Source organism: Patagioenas fasciata, chromosome 5 (assembly GCF_037038585.1).
Source record: "Patagioenas fasciata isolate bPatFas1 chromosome 5, bPatFas1.hap1, whole genome shotgun sequence".
NCBI lineage: Eukaryota > Metazoa > Chordata > Aves > Columbiformes > Columbidae > Patagioenas > Patagioenas fasciata.
The window spans coordinates 1,724,632-1,752,545 of NC_092524.1; the positions used below are offsets into that span (position 1 = coordinate 1,724,632).

A 27,914-nucleotide genomic window follows, 5' to 3' on the forward strand; every position below is an offset into this window, starting at 1 on the left:
GTGAGTGTCCCAGGCCCATCACCTGGTGCTGGGAGGGGTCTCTGAGCCCCCCACTCAGCAGAAGGGGGAAGCATCCACAGCTCCCAATCCTCCCAGCAAAGCCCCCCCAGCCGCCATCACCCTCCCCTGCCCCATCCCTCCGTCTGGGAGCACCTCCTGTACCAGGTGCTGGTGTCTCCTCCTCAGCCTCGCTCCATCCCACCCCAGGGACACCCAGGCCAGCACCCCGGGGACAAGCTGGGGGTGCTGGTACCTGGCAGGCCCCGCTGTTTGCACACCCCCGGTGGAGCAGCTCTCCGGTTTGTTTGCTCTTCGCCTGCGTCTCTGTAACAAATGACAAAGACGCAATAAAAACCGGGGCAGAAATTGCCTTTGCGTGCTGCGGGGAGCGGGAGGGGGAGATAGCGGGAGCGAGTCGCACGCTTCGCACCCGCTCCCATATTCCACGCCGCGTTTTCCACCGCCCGCGGCGGTCGCCGCGCCCGCAGTGCCCCGGCAGCGGCCGCCGCGCCCCGGCACCGGCAAAACCCGGTCTGGATCCCGCAGGAGCGGGGCAGCCCGGAACCTGCTGGGGTGAATCGGGGCGTGTGTGGTGGCACCGGAGGGGGTGACCCGGGGGTGCTGCACCCCCCGCGTGTGTGCGGTGCCTCCTGGGGTGCGCTTGGGCCTCCCGGGGATTGTCACCGTGCGCGCGCGTGGTCCCCATCTGGGTCAGCGGGACTGCGGGTGTGTCACCGCGTGTGTCCCCCTCCGGGGCTGTGCGTGTTCCCGCGTGGGGCCGAGCCAGCATTGACCCCCCCCCGGCCGCTTCTCCCTCTGCCCCCTCCCCCGTGGCTGCAGTTTCCTCTCCCGCCAGCAGCGAGCAGCAAGTGGATGCGCGATCGGGCGCACAGACACACAGACACACACACACACACACACACACACCCGGCAGGCAGCAGGCAGGGAGCAGGCAGCAGGCAGGCAGCGGGCGGGCAGCACGGGCTCCGCGGGGCTGCCGGCCCCCGCCGCCGCCGCATGCGGGTCCCCGCCGCCGCCCCGCCGCCCGCTGCCCCCGCGCCCGCCCCGCCGCTGCCGCCCGCCGCCTCCGCCGCCGCCGTCTGATGAGCCACAGCCCCGCCGAACCGGGCAGCCGCCGCCCCGCCGCCCGCCACCATGTACCTGCACCCGGAGGCTGCCAGCGCAGGTGAGCCCGTCGTGCGGCGCCGAGCACCGGGGGGGACACACGGACACCGGGAGACACACGCACACAGCGGGGCGAGCCGCCGCACGGTGTCCCCTGAGCGGCCCCAACGGCGGGACCGGTCCGCGCCGCCGCCCCCCCGGCCCGGGGCCGCTGCCCGGTTCCCCCCGTCGCCTCCCCGGCTGCGGCTGTGGCCGGTCGGGAGTTACGGTAGTTTGGGGAGAAAAAGTCACCGCCGCCGCTTTCAAATGAGTCACCGCCCTGCAGAGCTGCTGGAGCCCCGGTGGCCCCGGCCCGCTGCTCGGGGACAGTCCCCACCCGGGGACACCCCAGCCCGCGGGGCCAGCACCCCCTCCCGGGGCTGCACCCGGACCCGAACAACCCCCAGCCTCCAGACGAGACCCCCGCCCCCGAGGTGACCCCCCAGCCCCGCTGGGTGCCAGCACCCGGCCAAGCATCCAGTGGGCAGCGCATCACCCCCCTCCTCATTGCTCCCCCCTTCATCCTTCAGGGGGTCCCCAAGCCTCAGTCCCCAGCACCGTCCCGCTGCGCCTGCCAGGGTGGGTGACCGGGGAAGGGGCTTTGGCCAGCGCGGATTTGCTGAGCTCATGCTCCGAAGGCATCGCTCGGCCCCGTATCGAGGAATCTGGGACGCTGCTGGGGAGATTTTTGGGTGTAAAGCCTCCTGGTGAGGGCTGGCGGCAGCCGGTGCGGAGGGGAAGGGATGCTGCCGGTGCAACGCGGCTCACCGGGGCCTGGCAACCGTCACCCGCTGTGTCCCGCGGCTCAGGGGACGGTCACCGGCGGGCAGAAGGACAATGTGTCCTGCGGTGGCGTGGGGACGTGCCGGCGGGGACACGGGGAGCACCGCCGCGGTGCATGTTGCTGGGGCAGCGCCAGGCCTGCGGGAGCCGGCAGGTCGGAGCAGCGCTGGGGACCACACGCTGTCACCCGCCGCAGGTGACAACATCAGTGCCACCCCGGGAGTTGGCAGCTCCAGACAAGCTGCCCTCGAGGTGAAGTTTCCGCCTACCCGGAGGCTGAGTGCTCCCACCGCAGTCCCGGAGCAGCTCGGTCCCATGTCACCCTGTCCCCAGGACCCCGCGGGGATGTCCTGCGGGCAGGGGAGCGCCGCACGGCACTGCCGGCCGCTTGGCCCAAGGTCACCCGGCGGGTCAGTGGCAGAGCGGGGACACCAGCCTGTCCCCACCGGCAGGGCTGCCCTTCCCTCCTGATGCCTGAGATTTGCCCCTGCATTATTTCCCCTCCAAATTTCATGTTTGCCCCCTGTTTTTCCCCTTGTCTCCACCGGCCATTACCATTGGTACTTGGTGGGCCACCAACCACCTGGCACTGCTCGGCAGGCTGCCAGGTTAAAAGGCAGAGTCTGCTGGGGTTTGGGGGGGCAGACACCCTTTCTCCCCCTCCCCAAACCCCGCAGTACCCGGCTGCTGGGTCTCCATCACGTGGGAGTTTTCCCATGTCACTGTGCCGTGGCACCTGGGCCCGTGGGGTGACACGGCAAGGCCACGGACACGTACAGCCGTGCCGGCAGCTGGTGCTGGGACACCATCTGATGAATTCACCCTTTTCCCCTGGCCCTGCTTCTCCTCCTGTGCCACCGCTGTGCCATGCGGGTGGCAGGTCTGTCCCTGCTGGTGGTGGCTGGGAGGGTGCTGGTGGCTCACACCCCCACGGGGTTTGGCAAGAGCCGAGTGTTTGCCATGCCACATCCCTGGGGGAGCAGTTCCAGTTCTCCCCTGAACCTCTGCCTGGCTCCTTCAGCATCAGCCTCATCCCCTGCTCTGTGTCACCACACAGGGGTCAGTGGCTGTGGCCCCCAGCACCAGCTGCGTTTCAGGGGGAAGATGATGCCTTATGGGGAAATTTGGGAAACTTTGGTTCACAGGAAAGGGGGGAGCAAGGTGGAGCTCAGAGGTGATGCTGGAGGTGGGAGGTTTGGTTCTGGGGCTGGGGACGCCTGAGGGAGCCTGTTGGAAATGGGGACTGAGCACAGGTGCTTCCCAAAGCAGCTCCCTCCCGCTGGGCAGCTTGGCTGGGGGGCCACAGGGGGCTGTGCCGCCGGTGGGGCCATCGTCTGCGTGACCCGTGTCCCCGTGACATGTGGGGAGAGCCGTGGCCGAGTGCGAAGCAGAGATTGGGTCTGAAGACAAAGGTGCCCTCTGTGCCACAGGGACAATGTCCCCCATGCCACCCACACTGGCTCCAGGGGGGGACACCAGCAGCTCTCTCCTCCCTGCTGCAGCATGAGACCCCCCCATTCATCCCCAGCTGTCCCCTCTCCAAAGAGACAGTTGCACCCCAACTGCTTCATCTCCTCGGTGCATCACGCAGCTGTTGGGGATCTCTGGACACCCTGCCCCACATCCCCATCCTCCCAGACCCTCCTGTCCCACATCCCCATCGCCCCAGGCTCCGTCCCTGCCACCTGGATGGAGGATGCCGAGCGGCCCCGCGCCGCGGCAGCCCCGGTGGATGGAGGGTGGTGAATCAATAACCAGGCGGCTGCTTGTTTTCCCCCAGCGCTGTCTTGGGGCGGGCGATGGAGAGGTCTGCGCGCTGACGCGGTGTTGGGAGCAGATCCTCAAGGGCTGGGACAAAAGCCAAAGAGCTGGGTTCAAAATGAGCCAAAATACTCTTGGGGGGGCGAGCGGGGGTCCGGGGGGCGGCGGGGAGGATGCGGGGGAAGCGCGACAGCCGGGGATGGCAGACAAAGAGCGGAGGGCTGGCGGTGCGCGGGGCCGGCCGGTGGCGCCGGGAGCCAGGCACCTGCTGCAGCCACGCGTCCCGCACGGCACGGACACAGTGCTGGCAGCTCCGGCCCCCCCGGGCACCCCCGCCGTGCTCAGGGTTGCGGTTCACCAGATTCAAGCCCCGCGGATGCTGTTGCTGCATCTCAGAGCATCTCTCGTGGCCTCAGCCCGTCCCTTCGTCCCCCAGCGCTCCTGTCCCCCCGCGGCAGCTCCGTTCTGTCCCCCGTGGCAGGGCGGTGTCTGTGCAGGTGCTGAGGCCCCCCTGGGATCTCTCCTGCTCCCCCGCTGGGGTCCAGCCTGCTTTTGCTCTTCCCCCATCACCTCCCAAATTTTCAGCATCCCCGTGTCCAGGGGGACCCCACTCTCAGGCGTGTCACACACATGTCCCAGTGGCCCAGGGACAGCAAAGACAGGGCTGGGAGGGACACAGCCAGGCGGGGGGATCTGCCTGATCCCCCTCCCCAAACGCCAAAGAGCAGGAGAGGAGCCGGAGGCGGCTTTTCCCTGCCTGATCTCGCGGCTTTTCAGGCTGTCGGGGAAGGGCGGGGGGGGGAGCTGAGAAACGAAGACAGATGCAGATAATATCGCTGCCAGCCCCCCCCGGCCCCTGGGGGCTCGGCTACAATATCTATTATGGATGGATTCAGCAGGGGAAGGGCTTTCGAAGAGCCGCCGGCGGGGCCGAGGCGCAGGGACGGTGCACAAAGGCACAACAGCAGCCAAAGCGTCGAGCGGGGGGGACGGGCTGTGAATGGGGGGCTGGGGCTGTGTGTGGGGCTGGGGTGGGCTCAGAGGGTGACAGGCTGGGTTGTGCCAAGGGGCATGTCCTGTGTCACCGTGGATGCCAGCCCAGTGGTGGTCCAGGGGTGCTGGGTGCTGGCTGGTGAGGTTGGGGGCCCCCCCGAGCACCCTGTCCCCTCCTGATGTCCCCAGGCAGCTCCTGCTGCAGGAGGGAGAGGGTCACCTTGGGGGGAGTTAATGAGGTTTGAAAGGGAAGCGGCCGATGGCGCTGCCGGAGCCAGAGGGACGGCACAGCGCGACAGCCCTTCTCCCGAGCCGGGGGACATTGTGGGGACAACCCTGCAGCTGCGGGTTGGGGGGCTCCATGCAGCCCATGCCCTCCGGATGGGGCTGTGGGACACTGGTGGCTGCAAGGGGGCAGTGGGGGACTGTCCCTGCTTCCCCATGGGTGACTGTCCCCACTCCCCCGGGGTCTCAGCAGGTGTCACTGGAGGATGCAGCCCAGGGACCAGGGTCTGCAGGAGGATTCCCACCAGCTCCATGTCCCACCTGTCCCCTGTTCTCCATCTGGGGCCTTCCTTATCCCTTTATTCCCCTCCTCTGCCTCCTCCCTCCTCCCCTCCCAGCTGCCTTGCTCCATCTTCCTCCTCCAGCCCTCCTCTTCCTCCCCCTGCTTTGGGTGCTGATGCTGAGCATCCCCCCAGCACTGAGCTCTCTGTGGGGTTCTTGTCCCTATGGTGGCTTTCCTGGCCACAAAGCTCAATGTCGGTGTGGGTCCTGGGTGGCTGTGGCCAGGGGACACTACCCAGGGGGGCGAGGGAGCTGGGGAAGCAATTTGGGGCTCATGGGGCTGGGTACAGCGCAGGGAGCCTGCTGGCTCCTGTCCCCCCGCCCGGAGCATCTGGCTTTCTGCCACCCTCTCTCCCGCTGTCACCCGAAGTGGCCGGGAATGATGGAGGGCCCTGGGGCGAGAGGCTAAGTGGTGGTGGCGGCGCGAGAGCTGGCAATGCCACTCGGCGTGAGAGCCCGGCCAGCTCCTGCCGCTGCCACCGGGAGAGGCTCCTACATGGGTGACATGGGGCTGGGGCTGCCACCGGCGTAGGGGGTGATACCCGGGGGGCCAGGCGTGACCAGGATTTGTGTTTTGGGGCAGAGCTGAGCGGGAGCAGAAGCCAGCCTCGCCGGGGGACGAGGGGCGTTACAGCGGCGTCGGGAGCGTGGTTTGGAATGGGGAGGGAAGATGGAAAACCGACAGGACTTGGGCACAGGGGGGCGGGGGCAGAAAGCCCTCGGGGGGGTCCGGGTGCTCCTCGGGAGGAGCGATGCGATGGGGACGATTAGGCAGAGAAACCACACGCGTCTCTCCGGAAATCCTCAGCCAAAAATAGCCCAGCACCAGGGGAAGGAGCCAAATTCTCCCTCCGCTGCCGGTTCCTGCGTGCGGCCACCCCGGCGTGGGGACGGGTGATGGCCCCGAGGGGTCTGCTCTGCCGCGGGGAGGGTGACAGCTCTGTGTGTGTGTGTGTGTGTCACCCGGGGCCTTGCGGCTCGGCTGAGCGGCACGTGAACGTGTCGTGCATCCGGCACGCCGGTTGCATACGGGAGCAGGGCAGCGGTGCGGCGTGCGGGCAGCTGGGGAGCGCGGGCAGGGGGGTGCCGTGGGCTGGGGACTCGGTGAGGCACCGGGCGCCCTGAGCATTCTCTTGCTGGGATTCAGGGCTGAGAGCTCTGGGGAATCGTGGGCTGAGCCATTCCCGGTGGCTACGGCTCGTGGCAGGAGGGTGAACCGGCCACCGCGGTGCCCACCAGCTGTGGGGAGGGTGATGTGGTGATGCACAACCCCAGTGCCATTCCCAAACTGCAAGCAGCAACGTGAAATGAAACCTGGGTGCACAAGGGACCTGGTGGTTTTAACAGCAAAACACCCATGGCATCGTCCATCCCGCAGGTTTCTCGCTCTGCCCCTCACAGGATGTGTCCGTGGATGGTGGCGGTTTGGGACAGGGGATGTCTGGCTGCACCCGTGCCTGGGTTTTGGGAGGGTGCTGCTGTCCTTGATGTGGTGTTTTTGCTGGGTCTGGGTGTCTTGGCATCACCGTGGCACCAGGCACACGGGTGCTGGGGGACAGGAGCCCGCACAGGGTGCTCCTCACTGGGTGCCTGGTGACAGTCCGGAGGTAAAGCCCCCAGGGCAGGCGGCTCGGCGTGGGGGAGGCAGAGACAGACAGATTGACAGCTCCGGGGGATGGACAGATGGCTGGATGGAGAAAGCAGATGTGTATGAGGGATGGATGGATGGAAAGATTGATGGATGTGTTGGAGAGGGGGACGCACAGAGAGACAGACAGATGCACAGATGGAGAACAGACGCCTGTTCCCTTCCCTCTCGCCCCGGGCGTGCCTGGGGTGCTGAGCTGTGGCTCCTGTCCCCTGAGATGCGTCCAGTGGTGGGATACTGGCCAGGAGCAGTGGGGTGGCCATGGGGCTCCCCGTATCCCCTGCAAAGCCACCCCTGGACACGCGACACCAGCAGAACCACCCCGTTCCACCTCACAGCTCACCAAACCCGGCTCAGCGCAGCCCCAAAACACCCGGTGGGTTGTTTGCAGGGATAGCGGCGAGGCCTCGTCCCCCTCTCCGAGCTTTTACATCCTGGTATCCCCCCCATGCCCAGCTCCTGTCCCCCTGCCAGCACTGGGGACATGGGGACATCTGCCTGCCCTGCTCACCGTGCTCCTGCCCCGCTCCCACCTGCGCTGCGCCCCAGGATCCTGCACAGGAGCGCGAGAAGCTGCAAATTCACAGCTTTTCAGCTGCAACCTAAAAATAAGAGGGTTTGGGAAATATCTAGCAAATGAGTGGGAGGACGAGAAGAGGAGGAATTAACGGCCCTGGCGCCAGGCAAGCGGCATCTGGGAAGCCCCTGGGGTGGTGTGTGTGGTGTGAGGGGACGCTCTGGTGTCACACAGGACAGGATCGGGCCCCCGCCCACCCTCCAACCCCCTCCCCAGCACCATCATCCCCATTCGGGCTCAGCGTCACCTCCCTCGGCGGCTCGCGGTGACAAAATCTGGCGGTTATGGAGGGGGGAAGCGCCGCTCGCTTGGCACCTTCTCCCGCTCCCCCCTCGCCGGGCGCAGATGCGTTTCCGCCGGTTTGGCGCGGGTTGGCACGGCGGGCGCTCGCTCAGCACCGGCAGGCGGATTGGCACGGGGAGCAGCTCCCATCGGCGCTTCCAGAGAGCGCGGTGGGCGGCCGGGGCTGGGGGGGCTCTGCAAAGCTTTGATTTCGTTCCCCCCACCCAGGGTGTTTCGCATTGATGGGTCTCACCGCTGGGTGAGGATGCTCAGGGAGGTGGGGCTGGAAGAGAGAGAAGCTCAGGGGAGATGCTGTACCCACCCCCAGCTGGGCATTTTGGGGCTTTGCACCCAAAATATGGCCCTGGGAGCCCGGTTGAGGCAACTGGGTGGGAAGGGGGTGTAACTGCCCCCAAGCAGGAGGATCTTGCTGTATCGGGCTCAAGCGATGTCTTACCTGGAGAGCTGGGTGTGCACAGAGACACCGAGGTGCACAAAGCCACCCAGATGTGCCCAAAACCACTGAGATGCACAAAGGCACCCAGATGCACAAAGCCACAAAGATGTGCAAAGCCACCAACATGTGCTCAAAGCCACCAAGATGTGCCCAAAGCCACTAAGATGTGTGAAGCCACTGAGATGCACAAAGCCACTGAGATTCACGAAGCCACCAAGATGTGCCCAGAGCCACTGAGATGAGCAAAGCCGCTAAGAGGCACAAAGCCACCAAGATGAGCAAAGCTACTGAGATGCATAAAGCCATCAGGATGTGCCCAAAACCACCAAGATGCGCAAAGTTGCCAAGACGAATAAAGCCACCAAGATGTGCGAAGCCACCGAGATGTGCCCAGAGCCACTGAGATGAACAAAGCCACCAGGATGCACAAAGCCACCAGGATGCACAAAGCCACCAGGATGCGCAAAGCCACCAAGATACTCCAAACCACCGAGGTGCACAAAGCCACTGGGATGCACAGGGCCACCAAGGTGCCCAGAGCCACCAGTATGATGCCCAAGGCCAGAAGGAGGTGGCAAATGGCTGGGGCACCGCGGGGTGTCCCCGAGCTGGACTCCCCACAGAGGGACCCCTGGCTCTGCCACGACCCCAGCACCCACCACCCCGGCACGGTGCTGGCGCTCCGCCACGTGCCGAATCCGTCGACATCAGCAGTTCTGGCCGCCGGCTCCTTGCCGTGAGCTCCTCGCTCCGATCCTGCAGGATCTGCGGCTTTTCCCGCTGCTGACAGCAGAATAATCCTCCCGCCCGGATTCCTGCGCCTCCCGCTTGTGCTTGGATCAGGTTTTGAAGTGTTCCCTCCGCAGCTAATCCCGCGGTGGCTTAGGGGTCTCGGGCACACGGTGGCACGCTGCTGTCACCGCCGCTGGCCGCTTTCCCAAGGACCTGGGGGGCTGTTTGCACAGTTGGGGCTGGGAAGCATGCATGGGGTGACTTGCTTCCCTGTGCAAAGGTGCACGCTCCGAGGAGGGCGTCTTGCACCAGGACCCTCTCTCCCAGCGTGGGGACCCTCTCCCCCCGTCAAGCAGCATGGCGTACTGGGGACAGGCCAGGAGCTCCGTTCCACTCAGTTTCTCTAATTAACCAGCACTAATTGCCCGGAAAAAAAAGTCATTTAAATCATGCTGAGGGCAGCAGCAACCCTGGGGGTCAACAGCGTGTCCCTAGCGCTGGGGACACAGCCAGCACGAGCGGATGGACATGTCCCCGTGCACAGGGACCCTGTGTCACCGGCAGGGTCACGGGGTGATGCTGGGGTCACTGTCACCGCTGGCATGAGCGTCTCTCGTGCAGGGTACCCTGCTTTTGGTGTGACACCGTGTCCCCAATTAGGCATCAGGGCTGCGGGGGGCATGGGAGGTGAGGCAGCATTTGCGGGGGGCTCACCCCAATTCCCAGCCACACCAGTTTGCCCAGTTAACCCACATGCCGAACTTGAACTGGTTGGGGTCCCACACCAGCCCCACCCCCAGTGCGGTTGCTTTACACCCCCAGCAGCTTCTCGAGCTGGGCTTTATAAATGTTTGAAATTAAGGGCTGGTCCCAAATTCCCTCCTAGGCAACAGTTGCTACGGGAGGTTTATACACAGTCACGAGGAGCGATGGCTGGAGGGCCCCCCCTCGCTGGTTTTTGGCTGGAGGGAACACGTGTGCCGCTGCCGGGGCTGCCCGTGGCCCAGGAGCTGCAACCCCCCTGCCCTGTCCCCAAAAAAACCCCGGGGTGACTTCACCCATTGGCACACCAGGGTGACGGTGGCATGAGGGACCCCCGCCATGTGCTGGGGGGGACACCTGAACCCCCAGTTTGGCTGCCTCGGGGCCACTCTGACTCATCCCAGCCTCGGAGCCGCTGGCAAATTTCATTACAATAACAAGGTCTGCGGGCGAATTAATTATTAACGATTATTGTTTAATATTGATACTGCAGTACATTTCCAAGGCAGGCTGGTCTGGCCGTGGCACAGATGGTGGCCTGTCCCCAGGGCATGGCTACAGGGTCCCCACAGGGATGTCACAGCGGGGGCACCTGCCAGGGGACAGGGCTGGGACCCCCCCAAGCCACTTTGGGTCCATATTCATCCTCCCAGGGCCACCCCTCTCACTGGCCCCGTCACCATCCCCAGCTCCCGTGGGGATGATGCTGGAGGAGCACAGGGTTGTCCCCTCACTTCTGGGGTCCCCAAGGTTGTCCCCATGGCCAGGCTGGGGAGGAGCAGAGGAAGTGACAGCCTGACCCCCTCCCTGGCAACCCTTGTCCCCACCAAGCGCCCACGCTGCTGTTTGGGGTGAATTTGTGGGGATTTGTCTGAGCCAAAGAGGGACAAATCGTGTGGTGGGGATGAGGTGGGGAAGAGGAGAAGAGGAAGGAAAAGGGGAAGAAGGTGGAGAAGGTGAAGGGATGGGAAAGGCAAAGGGGAAGGGAAGAGGAAGAGGTGAGGAGGAAGAAAGAAAAGGAGGAGAGAATGGAGAAGGAGAAGAGGATGAAGAAAGTGAGAGGATGGGGATTGGGAAGGGATGGGCATTAGGAAGGCAAAGGGGAAGAGGATGGGATGGGGAAGGGGAGGGGAAAGGGGAAGAGAAAGAGGAAGAGGATGAAGAAGGTGAAAGGATGGGGAAGGGATGGGCATTAGGAAGGGAAAGGGGAAGGAAAGAGGAAAGGGGATGGGATGGCAAAGGAAAAGGGGAAGAGGAAGAGGTGGGGAAGAGGAAGGAAAATGGAAGAGGATGGAGAAGGGGAAGAGCATGGAGGAGATGAAAGAATAGGAAAGGGATGGGGAAGGCATAGACATTAGGAAATGACGGGGAAGGGGAAGGGTAGAGCATTAGGAAGGCAAAGAGGAAAGGGACAGAGGAAGGGATGAGCAAGGGGAAGCAACACAAAACGTGCCGCGATGGCCGGTGGGAGCAGGGGGAGGCACATGCCCATGCTGTCCCCGTCCTGTCCCCTCGCCGAGCGGTGGCTCTGCTCTGTCCCCCACCAGGAGCTCCCTCCCGCGACGTCCTCCTCGTCTCAGCCATCATCACCGTCAGCCTTAGCGTCACCATCGTCCTCTGCGGGATCTGCCAGTGGTGCCAGCGCAAACTGGTGAGTGTCCCCATCCCAACCGGGCGCTGGGGTGGGGAGCAAGTGTGACACACCGTGTCCTGGCCACCCTCTGCCCCTTGGTCATGGGTGGGGGTCCCACTGGCTGGGGACAGTGGCCCCGTGGAGCGTGTGGCTCCGGCGGAGGCGGTTTGCGGCGGGTGCCGGCTGCAGCTTGTATTTTGCTCTTTAGGAGATGCGATAATTAAATGTTTGGGCCAAACTGTTTGTGCAGCATAAAGGAGAGTTTCCAAATACATATGTAAGGGTATATATATATATATTTGCAACAAGCAGTAACGATCTGGCCCCTGGCCTGCTGGGCACACTCCTGCCTGGCAAAACCCTGCGGGAAGGTGGCCAGGATGTTCCCAGCGGTGCCAGGAGCCACCCGCTGTGTCCCCCAGCACCCCCAGGACATCCAGCATCCCTCCCTGAGCCTCAGAACCTTCCTCCACTTCCTGGAATATCCCAGCACCAGCACCTTTTCCTTCTCCATCAGATTTAAATCTGGGTCAAGTGCTGCGATGGCGACGGCTCTTCCTGCACGGGAGATGCTCACCCCAGCGATGCCGGCGGTGGCACCGGTTTAAGCGCTGGGGAGGAGAAGGGCTGGTTGTGCCCAAGGACAGAGCTGGCAGAGGAACAAATCAGTATAAATCGCCTGGGAAAGCGTTCAGGCTGGGAATGGAAAGACACGTCCCAGCTGGCCCTCGATGGGGCTGGAACAGCTGCGGGGAACCGCAGCCAAAGGTGGCAGCGCCAGGTCGGCGAGTGCTGGGGGAACGTGGGCCAGCAGCCGCTGCCACTGTGTCCCCATCATCCCTGTGCTGGGGACAGCGCTGGGCTCAGGGCTGAGTCCCTCCGGGCTGGCCAAAGGGCATCCAGGGAGGTTGAGCATCCCTGTGCCTGGGGCAGGATCACCCCAGGGGCATCCAGGAAGGTTGAACATCCCTGCAGCTCCATCCAGGATCATCCCAGGGGCATCCAAGGAGGTTGAACATCCCTTCAGCTCCCTCCAGGATTAGCCCATAGGCCCCCAAGGAGGATGAGCATCCCTGTGCATCCCAGCAGGATCCAAATAGATCCAGCGTCCCTGCAGCTCCCTGTAGGATCATCCCATGGGCATCCAGGGAGATCCAACATCCCTGCAGCTCCCTCCAGGATTATGCCATGTGCAGCCAAGGAGGTTGAGCATCCCTGTGCCTCCTGGCAGGATCATCCCATGGGCATCAGGGAGATCCAACATCCCTGCATCTCCCTCCAGGATCATCCCTTGGGCATCCAAGGAGATCCAGCATCCCTGCGGTTCGTGGCAGGATCATCCCAGGAACATCCAAGGAGGCTGAGCATCGCTGTGCCTCCTGGCAGGATTAGCCCATGGGCAGAAATCCCCCGTTCCATGGGCAGGAGGGATGCTGACAAGCCCAGTGCCGCTGTGCTGGGAGGGCTGGTCCACAGCCCCCGCCTGCTCCGGCAGCTGTTCCCATCCCACCTCAGCCTCCCCACACCTGCACGGAGCAGCCTTCGCTCCTAATTGTTCGCTAATTGGCTTTAATTACGCTCTTGTCCGCCCTGGATGGGAACAGCAGGCTGAACCTGTGTCGGAAATGGCAGCGAAGTGCCCTGATTACAAGCCCCAATTAGGAGCCAGCGCTGGCTTCATTATCATATGGCAACTCTTCCCGTTCGGTGGGGAAGGTGAACTCAATTAATTCAGGTTCAATTATTCCTAAAATTACCTGCTCCTTCCCCGGTGAGGCGGTGGAAGGGTACACAGGCAGTGGCTGCTGCTCTGTCCTTGGGGCGACAAAGGGCACAAGCCACCCCTGGCCCTCCAGCCCCTTGGGGACAGTGACTGGGAGCCAGGGTGGCCAGGCCAGCGTCTCCCCAGTGCCTTTACTGGTTTTAAGTGCCCAGAGATGAAGCATTGAGAATTTTGCTGCCTGGATCGGTGGGATGGAGCCCAGTGACCGGGAGGCTGTAGGAGAAAAGGGCAAAATGCAGGTTGAACCCTCCAGCTGATAGAGGGGCAGTGGGGTGTCCCTGCTGTCCCTGCTGTCCCCTGACCCCCGACCCTCTCCTCTCCACAGGGTAAGCGGTACAAGACTTCCCTGGAGACGGTGGGGACCCCCGATTCCAGCCGAGGCCGCAGCGAAAAGAAAACCATCAAGTAGGTGCCAGGGTCAGGGGGGAGAGGGGCAGGGGGCTGTGGTGTCCCAGGTCCCTCCTTGGGGACATAGGTGGCCGTCCCTCTGCTCCCAGCAAGGAGGGGCCGTACCCAGACCTGGCAGAGGGAGTTTGGGGGACACTGAGCAATAGGTGGTCCCCACCATTGTACCAAAGCATCGCCGAGCCCCCTGCTCAGTGCAGGGGTGTCCCCAGGTCCCCCAGCCCCAGTGGGAGACTGGGAGAGCTGGTGGGTCTCTCCTGGCTTACCCACCAAGCGGTGACCATGGTGGAATGGAGCTCTGGGGACCTCAATGTGGGTGTCCCCAGGGACGCAGAGGTGATGGAGCCATGGGGACCTCAGCGCTGTGTCCCCAGGGATGCAGAGGTGATGGAGCCATGGGGACCTCAGCATGATGTCCCCAAGGATGCTGAGGTGATGGAGCCATAGGGACCTCAGCATGGCGTCCCCAGGGATGCTGAGATGATGGAGCCATGGGGACCTCAGTGCTGTGTCCCCAGGGATGCAGAGGTGATGGAGCAATAGGGACCTCAGTGCAGGTGTCCCCAGGGATGCAGAGGTGATGGAGCAATGGGGACCTCAATGCAGTGTCTCCAGGGATGCAGAGATGATGGAGCCCCCTCCCAGGTTGCTCTATGGGCACTGGGGATGCATTGGGGAAAGGAGCACACACGCCCCAACTCAGGGCGCGGAGCAAGGTGGGGGTTGGCAGTGGGGGGGCTCTCTTGGCCGCCTCCAGCGCCAGCTCTGCCCCCTGTACCCCTTGGCATCCACAGGGTCTCGGGAGGAGCTGGGACAACCAGGAGGGAAATAGCCCCTGCCTGGAGCAAGGCTGTTGTAAATCTACTCCTTGGGTGCCACCTTTTTGCCAGGGTGTCATCGGGGTGCAGGCATCCGGGGTGACCTCGGGCACCCTCTACCCGGGCACAGCTGCTCCTGGCCACACCAGGGACCAGAGGGGGACACGTCCCCTCCTGACAGCTGACAGGGGACTCGCCGGAGCTGGAGGGGCTCAGGCTTGGGGGCAGCGTGGTTTGGTGTGGGGTCTGCAGTGAACGGCAGCGTCATGGTTAACCGAGCAGCCTGCGCTTTCAGGACCCGGCTGCCGAGGAGGCCAGGACACACGGACACATGTGCTGGGGACATACGGACACACATGCCGGGGACGCACGGACACGCGTGCTCGGGACACGGCACTCGCCAGCACCTCTCTAACCCCCCCCATCCTTCTCTCCTCCCCAGCCAGCTCCTGTCTCTCCGCAGCTCTGCCCTGCTCCGTCCGTCTGTCCGTCTGTCTGTGTGTCGGTGTCCCGGGGTGGGCGGCCGCGCTCCCCGTCTCTCTCCGCAGGATCCCGGCGCTCCCGGGGCGGAGGGGCTGGTGTTTTTCTTCCCTCCCCTTCTCGCAGGAATTCAGCTTTTCTCTCTTGTATTTTCCCTTTTGTTTTCTTTCTCCCCGGTCTGCGGCCGCTGTAGCGATCTAGACAGAGACTTTTGGAATAACAATGACAACACAGTGCAGCAGAAATGGAGCTCCTACCCTCCCAAGGAGTTTATTCTAAACATTTCACCTTACGCCCCGTACGGTGACCCCCGGCTTTCCCTCAAGTGAGTCTCTCCTTACCGGGTTTGCTCCGTGTAGTGAGTATTTGGGCAGCACCCACTCGCCTTCCTCCTCCTCCTCTTCCTCCTCCCGGGCTCCCCGCACCACCCCCCATGGGCAGCCCCATGGAGACGAGCAACCCCTCCTTCCCCATCCCCCCAGGGGTGACGGGTCCCCCCCAAACCCGCGGTGGCACAGGACGGGGTTGCGCGTTGGGGACACCCCCTCGGCGCGGGGACAGGTCCCCCCTGGGGCCGGGCTGCCGGCGAGCGGGACCCCGACCCCCCATCCTCCTCCCCTCTTTTATTTTGGATGGTTCCCCCCGTCCCCAGCCAGGACCCCCCTTTTATTTTTCTTTTGCAGTGCTGATATCTCTCTCTCTCTCTCTGTCTGTCTGTCCATCTCTTGTCCGTCTGCCCACCCCCACCCCACCCCCCAAAACCACCACATCCGTCTGTCCGTCCGGCTGGTTCGTGTCTGTCTGGGGGGGTCCGGCCGCCCGCCCGTCCCAGTGGCTCTCTGTTATCAGGGGCCAAGCTGACGGCGTCGGCCGCCGCGGGGTTGGCGGGGGACCACGACGCCGCTCGCCCCGGGGAGAAGCAGCGGCTCGGCGAGGACGGCCTGAGGAGCAGCGTCTCTGCCCACAGCGAGCCCGGCGCGGGGAAGGCGGCGCGAGGCCGCTGGCACACGGTGCAGAGTCACTTGGCCGCAGGGAAACTCAGCCTGTCCAAGTGAGTGAGCACGCACGGCCCGGCAGCGCCATCCCGGCATCGGCGTCCCGGCACGGGCCACCGAGAGATCCCCCGGGACCACTGTGCCGAGGGGACGCCCAGGGCTCCGGCGGCGTTGTGGCTTTGGGGGGAGCGGAGCTCAAGCCCCCTCCGGGCAGGAGGAGCACCCTTGGGTGCTGTCCCTGGCACTTTGCTGGGTGCTGCGGGGGACACCATGGCGGTGATGCCCTGAAGGCAGGAGCTGCTGTTCTGTGTCCCCATGTCCCTGGGATGTCCCTCCGTGCTGCCCCCCCGACACCGCGCTTGCAACTCCGCCACCTGATGCCAGGGAGAGTTGGGGAAAATTGTTGGTTTAACAAATTTAGGGGAAAACCAGGGTTTTGGCACATTCTGCAGGGCTTGCGGCTGGGTGGGGGTCTTGGTGAGACCCTCCGCTGCCAGCAGAGACCATAGCTCTGCTGGGGGAGATGGCGATGGCTGTGGGCTCCGTCCTATGTTCCCGGTCTCTGCGCCAGTTTCTCCACCACCGTGGTACCGGCTGAGCAGCCGGCGGGTCCCGGCAGTGGCTCCAGTGCCTTTGGAAAGGTCGGTGACGATGGCAAAGCTGCTGTCGTGCCCCATCCATGACGCTTCTTCCAGCCTTATCGGTGGGGAGAAAAACCTTCCCAAAAGAGAAAGGCCAGTCCTGCCGCCTCGGATGAATCCTGGAGCCCCAAAAATGGGTGTTCACCCTCATTTGGAGCCATAGCTGCCTGTTTGGCGTGATGCTGGCGTGTGGGGAGGCCAGAGGGAGAGGCGAGGAAGAGGGGGGAGCCATGCAGCCTTCATCCCTCCCCAAACCCACCGGGATCCTGTGCTGCTCCGCGGGATGTGCCGAGGCTGGGGATGAAAAGGCGTCGCGCAGATGCTGAGAGACATGGACCTGCGCCATTCGGTGCCTCCGCCACCACCGACTCAGAGCGGTGCCAGCCTGAGGACGGGCTCTGCCATCCCAGCAGGTGGCTCCAGAGCCTGGCAGGGCTGGGAGAGGGACAGACGGACGCACAGACGTCTGTCACTGTGCTGGTGCGGGCGGTCAGGGCAGGGTTAAGGGGACGAGGATGCCGCTGGTGGAGCATCCTGCCATGCAGCAATGGTGTGGCGCAGAGCCTTTGGGGTTGGAGGGGGTTTGGCTGCAGGCAGGGAATGCAGGCAGGGTGTGCAGGCAAGGCATGCAGGCAGGGAATGCAGGCAGGGAACACAGGGAATCCAGACAGGGTGTGCAGGCAAGGCACGCGGGCAGGGAATGCAGGCAGGGAACCCAGGGAATGCAGGTAGGGAACGCAGGCAGGGCACACGGGCAGGGAACGCGGGCAGGGAACGCAGGCAGGGCACACAAGCAGGGAATGCAGGCAGGGCACACGGGCAGGGAACGCAGGCAGGGCACACGGGCAGGGAACCCGAGCAGGGCACACGGGCAGGGCACACGGGCAGGGAACGCAGGCAGGGCACACGGGCAGGGCACACGGGCAGGGCACACGGGCAGGGCGCGCTGCCGCCTGGCACGGTGCTGGCAGGAGCCGGCGTCTCCAGCTGGCGCCGGGCCGAGAGGAGCCAGATTTAGTTTCCTGTGACTGAGAGGTTGTAAATGAAACTAATTTCGGATGTGACGGGGAAGTGAAAGGAGGTCGGCGGCAGGCGCGGGGGGGCCGTGCCCCCAGGTGCCTCCAGCCCCTGCTGCGGGGCCAGACCCGTCCCCACTCCTCTCAACCTCCCTCCCTCCTCTCTCTCTTCTTCTCACCTTCCGCTCTTTCTTCACCTCTTTATTTTTTTTCAAGCTATTTATCCTTCCTCCCTTCCCTCTCTGTCCCCCCACTGCTGGCAATGCACGACAGCACAGCTTGGCCGTGCGTTTTCAGCCAAGAGTGACATCGGTGGCTGCTGCTGGAGGTGACTCCCCAGCCCATGGGGACCTTGTCCTTGTCCATTGGGGACCCCCAAGGCTGGCTGGACCCCTGGGCTTGTGGCCAGGAGCTTTGCAGGCAGCATGGGCTGCGCCGCGCATGTCCTGCCGCCCCGGCGCGGGGCTGGTGCATGGGCCACCACCGCGTCCCCTGCCGGCATCTTGCCTGCTCTTCGCTCTCTGCCAGAAATGAAGGAATTTTGCCTTTTCTGTGTCCCCATCCCATGACTGGGGGGGGCGCTGGGAGCATGGCCAGACCCCCCCAGCATTGGGGTCCCTCTCTGCTGGCTTGGCCCTGGGGACACCCAGCTTGGTGGCATGGCACAACCGCGGGGTGCTCGACATCCCCGCGGCTGCGGGACCCCCTGGTGGCACCGTCCCGCACGCCGGGGGATGCTGAGACCCGGCGGTGCTGGGCTGGGAGGGACGGGGACAGGGACGGGCTGGCTGGCAGCACGTGAGCGGGCGCCGGGGGATTCACCGTCACGCAGCAGCCTAATTAGCTGGCAAACGAGGGCGGCCGGCGTGCTGGGAAGGCACCGGCTGCACGGCAGGAGCGGGAGGGCACCCGGCCGGTGCCGAACCCCCTGGCAGCCCCGACAGCCCCCCCGGCGAGATGGCGGCGACACGAGACCCCCGCGTTGGCGGCGAGAGCAAAGCGGGGCCGAGAGGCAGAGGAACCGGTCGCTGCACCCGCTGGCCCTTGCCGGAGCGTTCCCTGCGCTGGGGCATCTTCTCTCTAACTCTTTTCTTTTCCTTCCTCCAATTTTCCCCCTTTACCTTCTTCTCCTTTCTCTCCTCTCCTCTGCCCTTCCTCTCCCTAAGTTTCGAGGACTCCACCTTGTCCACAGCCACTACCCTTGAGTATATCCCCACCTCAGCAGGCGACCCCAAATGCCAGAGGCCCCGCACGCTCATGCGCCAGCAAAGTCTCCAGCAACCCCTCAACCAGCGCGCCAACCACAGCCAACCCACCACCAGCCAAAGCTTGGGGCATCTCCAAGCCCACAGCGGCTCCTCCACCGGCACCGGCAACCCGCGGGGCTCCCGCGGTGCTCCGGGGCGGCAGGGCATCGCCGCCGGCTCCAAACAGCGGATGGCTGGCGGCCGGAGCCGTTCCAATCCCGGCAGCTGGGACCACGTGGTGGGGCAGATCCGCAACCGCGGCTTGGACATGAAGTCCTTCTTGTAAGTCTGCGCTCGCTCCTTCTCCGTCGCTTGCTCCATCGCTCTCTGCTCTCTCCATCACTCTCTCCATCTCTCCTTCCTTCACTTGCTCTTTTGCTTACTCCTTTGTTCTGTCCATCACTCTCTCCATCACTCTCTCTGCCTCGCTTTCCTTCACTTGCTCTCTCCATGGCTCCTTTGCTCTCTCCATTGTTCACCCCGGCACAGCTGCTCAGCTGGCACCACCTCGGGGCAATGTCACCAGTGGGAAGAGCCACGTCCCCTCCAGCCCCATCATGGGCCACAGGGGTGGCTCCCAAGCCCCAGAAGGGTCTCCCATGCTCCCCCCACCTTGCTTTGCCCCGCAGCTTTGCTGCAGATCACCAGCTGGTGTGGGTGCTCCCTTTGGTCCCCAGGGAACGCCGGGATGTCCCAGCCCATGGGATGGACACTGGCATGGTCCCCAAGGAGTGACATTGTCCCAAGGAGGAGGAGGGGGGCGCAGCTTTGCCAACAGGGTGGCTGTCTGTTGTCCCCGTATCGCTGCCTGTCAGGCTGCTTTCCACCCGTGTGATCTTTAATCTGGCTTAACCCCATCTCCATATCAGCGCTGCCTTGCAAACCTCAAACGCCGGGGACTGATCCGAGTCCCCTGTCCCTTAGCACATGACATTGTCACTCCTCTGCAGAGCTGCTCCCGTCCTCCCCGGGGTCGTCCTGCTCCCTCCAGCCTCTGTTTGCCACCAGGCACCCAAAGGAAGGGGATGCTCAGTCCCAGCTCTGTGGCTGGTGTTCGGGGTGGGGAGGACAGGCCTGATCCTGCCCTTGCTGTGTCAATACAGCACCTTCTGCATGGGGATGAGGCAGAAAAAACCCTTGGGGACACAAATTCAGCTGCCCCCCCAGCTCCTGCTGCTGAATTCCCACCGAGCGGCTCCTCGCCAGCTCCATTTGCCGCGGCCTCGTGTCGCGACGCGGCTCATTACCCATCCCCAGGGCCACGTTCCTCCGTGTTTACCCAGCGCTGATGCTGGTTCCAGCTTTAATTGTGGGGGGAGCAGCCGCAGAGCTGGGACGTGCCGAGCCGGCAGTGGTTTCCCCACCGAGGAGCCGCTGGTGTTCACCACCACCGCTTGCCAAAGCCATTGACTTCACTTCTGGCTCTTTCCTCTCTTTACCCTCCCCGGCACCGCGGCGTAAATGTGGTTACGGGCTCCAGTGGAGGCTGCGCCGGCAGCAAAGGCCGTTGTCTGTGGCACCTTCCTCCAGAGAAGGATGCTGGGACCTTGTTCCCTTCACGCTGTCCCTTGTCCCCAGCCCCTCAGGGCACATTTTCCCCCCTCGGCAGGACCGCAGCATCCTGGACCGGTGGAGAATGGGGTGGTGGTACCCACGGGTCACCGGCGCTGCCACCTTTGTCCCCACAGCCCTTTGTACCCATCCTGGACATGGTTTCCTGCACAGGGATCGGTGGCCAGAGCTGGGGTCCCCTCGCTGTCACAGGGACCCCGGGATGCCACCGCTCCTGCGGGTTCCCTGCCTGATGCTGTGTTCTCCTCTTTCTCTTTTTGTTTTCCTTTCTTTCTTTCTCTCTCCCGCTGCCGGCGGGGCCGCCCCGGGCAGGGAAGGCCGGATGGTGGTGTTATCCCTGGTTTTGGGACTCTCAGAACAAGATGACTTTGCCAATATCCCTGACCTGCAACCCGCTGGGACGCAGCCGCCCAACCAGCCGAACGCTCAGGGGGACAAGAGGTATGAGCGAGGGACAAGGACAGTCCCGCAGGAGGAGGAGGAGGAGACGAGGGCTTCACCCAGGGTGGAGGAGGAGGAGGAGGAAGAGGAGGTGGAGTGCGAAGGTTGGAGCGGCACAGGGTGGCCCAGCGGGGCACGGTGACATCTGCAGCGCCCCACCGTTCTGCCACCGGAGCGGTGACACCGAGAGGACACCCCCCATCCCTTCCTCCTTCCTCCCTGCCCTCCCTCTCCTGCCATCCCCCCAACCCTGGCTGCATGTTTGGGGGGACACATGCTCGGGAGCGGGGCGCGGGGCAGGGGGACAAGGGGGTGACAGGCTCAGGGACACCCCCGTGGTGATGCCACCTGAGCCGTGTCCCATCCCAACGCATGTCACTGCCACCCCCAGCCCAGCGGGGCTGTTTGCAGCCCGGGGTGGGGTGAGCAGCTCCTTTGGGGACACAGGGACATCCCTGCGGTGGCATGTCCTCGAGCCCTGACGCTGGTGAGGGGCAGAGCAAGCGTGACAAGCTTGTGGGGACACATCAGCCCCTTCTCCTCCAAGCAAGCCTCCAGCTGCCCCCCGCCTTCCTGGGGTGCTGGAGCCTCTGCAGTGCATCCCACACTGGCACTGGGGGACCAGAGGGTCCCCCCACTGCCAGGATGGGGGTGTCAGTCCCCTCCAGAGCGAGGAGGAGGCGCGAAACTCAGCGTGTTAATGAACTGGCGCCGTTCTCAGCTATTTTTACCCCGCTCGGCTTTGGTTTCGCTCCATCTTTTAGCACTTTTCCCGGCGTTGCGCTGCGTGGCTGGTCCCTGCTGGGGACACCGGCCGCTGTGCCGTGGCATGGGGACGTGCGGCATGGGGACATGGGGCATGGGGGTAGGTGGCTGTGCCGCAGCAAGACCCTGCTCCCTGCTTCCTCCCAGCTCGCTACCCGAAAAACCCATCCTGGTGCATGCATGGCCCCCCCGCCTCCATGTCCCCCCTGCTCCCCGTCCCCATGGGGGACACGGGACATTGGGGGTTCAGCCGGCTCTGCCCCCCCCCTCCCACCTGCCCACCCTCCTGCTCTTCTTCCTCGACACGTCTCCTCCATCCCCGTTTCTCAGCTCCTTCCTTGCAGCCCGTCCCCGGCGGCTCCAGCCCAGCCCTTCGATGTGTCTCCCGTCCCGGCGACTTTCCGTCTGTCCGTCCGTCCATCCCATTCCTCTCTCGCAGTTCCCTCCCTGCAGGCCAGCACTGGACAACGCTGCTCCTCTTCCTCTCTCTTCGCTCTTTCCCGCTCTCTCTTTTTCTCGCTGTCCGTGACCTCCGCCAGCACCCACGGCTCCACGGCACCTCCTCACCCAGCGGGTCCTGCCGCCACCTGCATTTGCGCTGTTTTTAACCTGATTTTGCTTCCCCAGCTACCTCGGGCTCTCCGGTCCTCCCCGGTGCCCTCGCACCGGGATGTGTGTGCGTGGGTGTGCTGCTGTCCCCGTCGTCCCCAGGTCCCCCCCGACATGTCCCCGTTGGTGTGTGCTTGGCGTGTCGGTGGGTGTCTCGTGGCATGCGTTGTGGCTTTGCTGGGGCTGTGCCACCAACGTGCCACCTGCCGTGGTGTGTGTGTGTCCCCTTGGTCTGCTGGTTTGTCACCGTGTCTCGACGCAGGGGGGGTGCATCGTGGGGTGCCTGTCTGTGTGCGCATCCCCTCTGCCCTCGGGTCTCTCTAGAGCCACCCAGGGCTGCCCCCATCACTGCCACCACCTGTCCCCTGTTGTCCCCTGTGCATGGTGGCAGTGTGGCCCCGGCGTGTGCCCACCCGTCTCTGTCCGACTGCCCCCTCCCCGGCACTGTGGCCACCAGCGTGGCTGTCCCCAAGCCCCGGCTGTGACAACTGGGGTGTGTGGGGACAGCTGGGACACCGAGGGGGGTTTGATGGCAGATGAAAAGGGGGTGTTAGCACCAGGGCACCAAAACCACGACACAGCACAAAGCCCTGGTGGGTCAGCTCTGTGTTGCGGCAGGAAGGAACTGCGCTGGCGGGGCCTGGGTCACCACAGGGCTGGGTGGCTGCTGGTGACATCGCCATGGTCTCTGTGGCCATGGGGAGTGGGACGTGGCCGGGGCATGGGACCCGCTGCCGTGCTCTGGAGTGACATCCCGCGGGGCACCGGCTGGCACCGAACCGGAACCAGCTGTGCCGGGAGGCTGGTGGCTGCAGCCGGTGCCACACAGCTGCCGGTGGCACATCCCGGATGTCCCCACAGCCCGGCTCTGCCCGTGTCCCTGCCGGGAGAGGATGCTGCCCCTCGCTGTCCCCTCGGCTCTGTGCCCTCTCCCCTAAGGCTGTGCCTCTCTTTCCGCAGGTTGCCGGCCGGTGGCAAGGCGGTGACCACAACGCCGGTGCCAGGGCAGCCACCCCAAGATGAGTCCGACCGCAAGACAGAGCCACATTCCTCCGTCTCTGACCTGGTCAACTCCCTGACCAGCGAGATGCTGATGGTGGGTGATGGGATGGGGTCCCTGGGGGTGACATCCCACCCTGGGCATCTCCTCGCATCCCCCCGGCTCTTCCCTGTGCCACAAGCACTCCGACACGTCCCAGCCTGCTCTGCCGTGTCCCCGTCACAGCCGGGCACCGCGGTGGCACAGCCGGGGCGACGCAGCCATCCCCTCGCGAGCGAGTGGTGCCGGAGACGTGAGGGACAGGCTGTCAGGAGGAATTTGGCTAATTGGTGCTTCCCCGTCCCCGGGACGTGTGGCGCAGAGCCAGGAGTCATCCAAGGTGATGGCACTGATGGGAAGAGGCTGATGCCTTCTGACAGATGGGGGTCGGGTGCTTTTGTGAACAGAGTTTGGGTTCCAAAACGGGGGAGGGGGAGAAGGGTGTGCAGACCCCACTGGTGGTCCCCTGCACCACGCTCACCCACTTTGTCCCCCCGCCACAGCTCTCCCCGGGCTCCGAGGATGACGAGGCCCATGAAGGCATCAGCCGGGAGAACCTGGGCCGCATCCAGTTCAGCGTCGGCTACAACTTCCAGGAGTCCACCTTGACCGTCAAGATCATGAAAGCGCAGGAGCTGCCAGCCAAGGACTTCAGTGGCACCAGCGACCCCTTCGTCAAGATCTACCTGCTCCCCGACAAGAAGCACAAGCTGGAGACCAAGGTGAAGCGAAAGAACCTCAACCCACACTGGAATGAGACCTTCCTCTTTGAAGGTAGGGGCAGGGTTAGACTGGAGTGGACTGGGGTGGGAGTGGAGCTGTTGTGGGATCCTCTGTCCTCGCTCCTGGGCTGGATCAGCTCAGCTTGAGCTGCCAACGTGGTGGCCATTGGTGGTGAGACAGCTTAGCTAACGGGGTGGCCATCAGAGATGAAATGGGTTGGCCAGTGTGGTGGCTATCACAGGTTGGCCAATGTGGTGACCATCAGTGATGAGATGGGTTGGCCAACCCATTGGGGATGAGATGGGTTGGCCAACAGTGTGACCATTGGTGATGAGATGGGTTGGCCAAGCCATCGAGGCCAGGTTGAAGGATTTTGCTCTGTGTCCCATAAAAGGGACATGAGAGGAGGCTCCTTCTCCCCTCAGCAGGCACCCATGGGTGAGTGCACACAGGGAACTAATTTGTTACCAGCCGCCGTGGTGGCCCAAGACCACAAGAAGCGTCCCATGCTGTCTTCTGCCCATCCACTGCCTGTCACCAACATACCCCCATCAGCACGGGCACTGGGTGCTGCTCACCATGGCCATGGTGGTGATAATGATGGATCCTCATCACCTTCATCTCCGGCACAGGGTTCCCTTATGAGAAGGTGGTGCAACGGGTGCTGTACCTCCAGGTCCTGGACTACGACCGCTTCAGCCGTAACGACCCCATTGGGGAGGTGTCCATCCCCCTCAACAAGGTGGACCTCACCCAGATGCAAACCTTCTGGAAGGATCTGAAGCCCTGCAGTGATGGCAGCGTAAGGGTCCCCCTGCCACCCCCAGGGGACAACCCTCGAGGGGAGGCCACCCCCTGTTCCTGTGGTGTCCCGTCCTCTTGCTGCCCCAACAGGGACGTTTTCTGCTTTGCAAGAAGGTTCGCCATCCAATGGAGAGGTTTCTCTTCCCAAATCTTTATATTAAGGCACTAAGTAGCCCAAAGTAATTGTTTTATTTGGGGTCAAAAAGAGCTGGTTCAGGTAGATCTAAAATGAAAAGTTTTCTTTTTCTCCTGCCTCCAGCAAGACCAGAAAATGTCCCACTGAGGATGGCCCCGTGTCCTCCTGCCCTGATTTTCTGTACAACCCCAAAGTCTCACCTTGGGACAGGTTGGGAGGGTCTCAGCCCAGCACCCCACTCCTACGGTGGGACATCGGGGCTTGGGCTGGGTGCTGTAGCACGACGGGGGTTGGTGTTTTGGGGTGCCCACCTGAGGTGCTCCATGGGTCCCACAGGGAAGCCGTGGGGAGCTGCTGCTGTCGCTGTGCTACAACCCCTCGGCCAACTCCATCGTGGTGAACATCATCAAAGCGCGGAACCTCAAAGCCATGGACATCGGGGGCACATCAGGTAGGAGCTGTGACTCCCCCCACGCCGGCCATGGCTGTTGGAGGCCCAGCCGGGGCTGAGAGCAGCTCCTGCCCCCCCCAGACCCCTACGTGAAGGTGTGGCTGATGTACAAGGACAAGCGGGTGGAGAAGAAGAAGACGGTGGTGATGAAGCGGTGCCTGAACCCCGTCTTCAACGAGTCCTTCGCCTTCGACATCCCCACGGAGCGGCTGCGCGAGACCACCATCGTCATCACTGTCATGGACAAGGACAGGCTGAGCCGCAACGATGTCATCGGCAAGGTGGGTTCTGTGTGGTGGTGGGACCCAGGGATGTGTCCTGCTGAGGGTACGCACAGCTGGGTCCCTGGTTGATGGAGATCGGGGCCATCTCAAGCTGGAGATGAAGGTGGATGATGGTGGGGACCTGGCCTGAGCTGGAGGGAGCTCCAACCTGCCAAAAATCTATTTATAATGAGGCAAAAATCAAAGTCCCTGATGGCTTCTGTGTGCTGGGGGTCCAGGTGGAGCTGGAGAGCCTCCCCATGGTGGCACCATCCTGAGCGGGACAGCAGGGACCAGCTGTGGGGATCAGCTGGGGGTCCCCAGGGTCCACGTCCACCACCAGCTGTGTCCCCGTGCCGGCGTTACCCACCATCTCCCCATAACAGGAGTGGGGGGATCCATCCCCTCTGCATTTGATTTCCATTAAGTCCATCCCTCTCTCCGCTCGTTAGGGTAACGATGACAAACGAGCGCAGTAATCTCCGTTACTGGTGCTCACCGCAGCCAATGAGCCCCAAATGCTGTGCCATAATCACGCAAAACACATAAATTGGGATAAACTGCGGAGGGGGATGAGGTGTTGGCACCACAGATGGGACATCGCCAGTGGCACAACGCCAGCCAGGGGTCTGGACAGACGGACAGACCGATGGTGCCCACGATGTCTCCACTTTGCGTTAAAGCTACCGGGAGCATCATGGTGCAAAAGCAAAGCCGTGTGAGAGCCAAGCGATGCTGCCGATGGTGGAGCCGGAGGAGAGGAGCGTGCCCTTCACACCATGGCCGGCAGCCTCCTAATCACTCTTAATTGCATAATTAGCAGCGATCCGCTAAGCCAGAGAGGCAGCACTGGCTCCATGAGCCATAGGGCGGGCTGGCACATGTGGTTTTCCCCATCACCATATGGAAAATAGATGGATAAAAGGGCGTGGGGATGATGCCAAACATGGGGGGAGTGGGGAGGGAGGAGGTTGGGGACAAAGATGACAGCTCCAGGGAGCAGGATGGGGCTGGGGGGCCAGATCCGAGGTGCTGCGGTGTCCCCACAGATTTACCTGTCGTGGAAGAGCGGCCCCGGGGAGGTGAAGCACTGGAAGGACATGATCGCCCGGCCCCGGCAGGCCGTGGCACAGTGGCACCAGCTGAAGGCCTGAGCACCCCAAGACTGTGCAGGGGTCCCCCAATTCCCACCTGGCCCCCGTCACCCCTCCGAGGAGCCAAGGGACCAGTGGGACAGTGGCTCATGGGGACCTGGCGGTAGGAGGGGGATGGAGCCCCCCCAGCTCCCCGCTTTCTCCTTTCGCCATCACGGGGATTTGGGGGACACCCAGCCAGGACCCCCAGCCAAGGAGGGTGACAGAAGCGATGACCCCACTGTCCCCATCCCCGCCACCGGGCAGGACTTCTGCGAGTGCTTCCAGCCCTGGGAGCCCCTCTGCCCCCCCCATTTCAGGGGGACCAGGCTGTGGGTGCAAGAGGGTCCCCCCGCAACGTCCCCCTCTTTTTTCAGCTCAATAAAACCTCTCCGAGCCGTCAGTGTCACCCAAGCGGGGCCACAGACCGCCCCCCCATGCCCTGTCATGTCCCCACCGCCCTCCCCGAGGTGGGGGACACCTTGAGGGGGGGCGGAGGGTGACACCCCCCTTTCCCTGGGCCCTCTGGGATCGGAAGCCATGACACAGTTCGTTAGCCAAAGCGGGCTCTAGTGCACTGCCTTCAGCTGGGCTCGATGCTTTACCTCCATTTTCGGGCTCACTCCCTCCATGGGGACCCCACCAGCCTGCCACCACCCCAGCTCTTCCCCTGTAACCCCCACCGCGGGCATGTCCCCGCAGGGGACGGTCCCTGAGCCCCCGGGGGGACACTGAGCATCCCCGGGTGACCCAGGCACTGACGGGCTCATCTGGGACACCCTCATGAGCCCTGTGCTCAGCGCTGGGGTCCCTGGGGGATAGTCCCATTTTCCCCATCCTGGGAAGGTGACGTCCCCCTCCTGGGGAGGTGACATCCCCTGGGCCACCCCCTGTATCCCCATCAGCCTCTCCCAGACCCTCCTGCCTGCTCCACAGTGCAGGGGGTCCCCAAAGTGGGGACAGACCCGCCTCGGAGCCCCGTGGGACACAGGGACTTGGGGGGGTGACAGATGGGGTCGGTTGTCCCCACTGCCCTGCGCTGTTGGGGGGTCAGCGGTGGCTCTGACAGGACCACATCAGCACTTGGGTGGGATGTGACACATCCCTGCCCATCCCCAGCAGGTGACACTGGTGCCACTTGGTGTCCAGCTACTCCACCAGGACCGGCACAAGGCGAGGACCTGGTGGCCAATGTCTGTGTGTCCCCATGGAGGCTCCTGGGGTGTCCCCGTGC

General features: G+C 63.8%; 1 protein-coding gene across 4 annotated transcripts; it reads left to right on the forward strand.

Moving 5' to 3' along the window:
* The first annotated feature begins 1,032 nt into the window (after positions 1 to 1,032).
* Positions 1,033 to 27,089, forward strand: SYT7 (synaptotagmin 7). Of its 4 annotated transcripts, XM_065838937.2 has the most exons (13): positions 1,033 to 1,186; positions 11,274 to 11,377; positions 13,468 to 13,547; positions 15,039 to 15,170; positions 15,678 to 15,896; positions 18,664 to 19,026; positions 20,629 to 20,757; positions 23,092 to 23,227; positions 23,674 to 23,944; positions 24,526 to 24,695; positions 25,170 to 25,284; positions 25,366 to 25,565; positions 26,597 to 27,089. In XM_065838937.2, exons 1-13 carry the CDS (start codon positions 1,156 to 1,158, stop codon positions 26,699 to 26,701), a joined length of 2,055 nt encoding a protein of 684 aa, XP_065695009.1. In that variant the 5' UTR covers positions 1,033 to 1,155; the 3' UTR covers positions 26,702 to 27,089. The 4 variants fall into 4 exon arrangements, with proteins under 4 accessions (XP_065695009.1, XP_071664830.1, XP_065695010.1 ...); XM_071808729.1 differs by lacking the exon at positions 20,629 to 20,757; XM_065838938.2 differs by lacking the exons at positions 18,664 to 19,026; positions 20,629 to 20,757.
* Positions 27,090 to 27,914: the final 825 nt, after the last annotated feature.

Excerpts from the sequence above, each read along its gene's own strand:
- SYT7 (XM_065838937.2), top strand. The coding sequence starts at position 1,156 with ATGTACCTGCACCCGGAGGCTGCCAGCGCAG. Across the intron at positions 13,548-15,038 it reads AGCGAAAAGAAAACCATCAA|CGATCTAGACAGAGACTTTT; the intron begins GTAGGTGCCAGG and ends CGGCCGCTGTAG. Across the intron at positions 15,897-18,663 it reads GGGAAACTCAGCCTGTCCAA|TTTCGAGGACTCCACCTTGT; the intron begins GTGAGTGAGCAC and ends CCTCTCCCTAAG.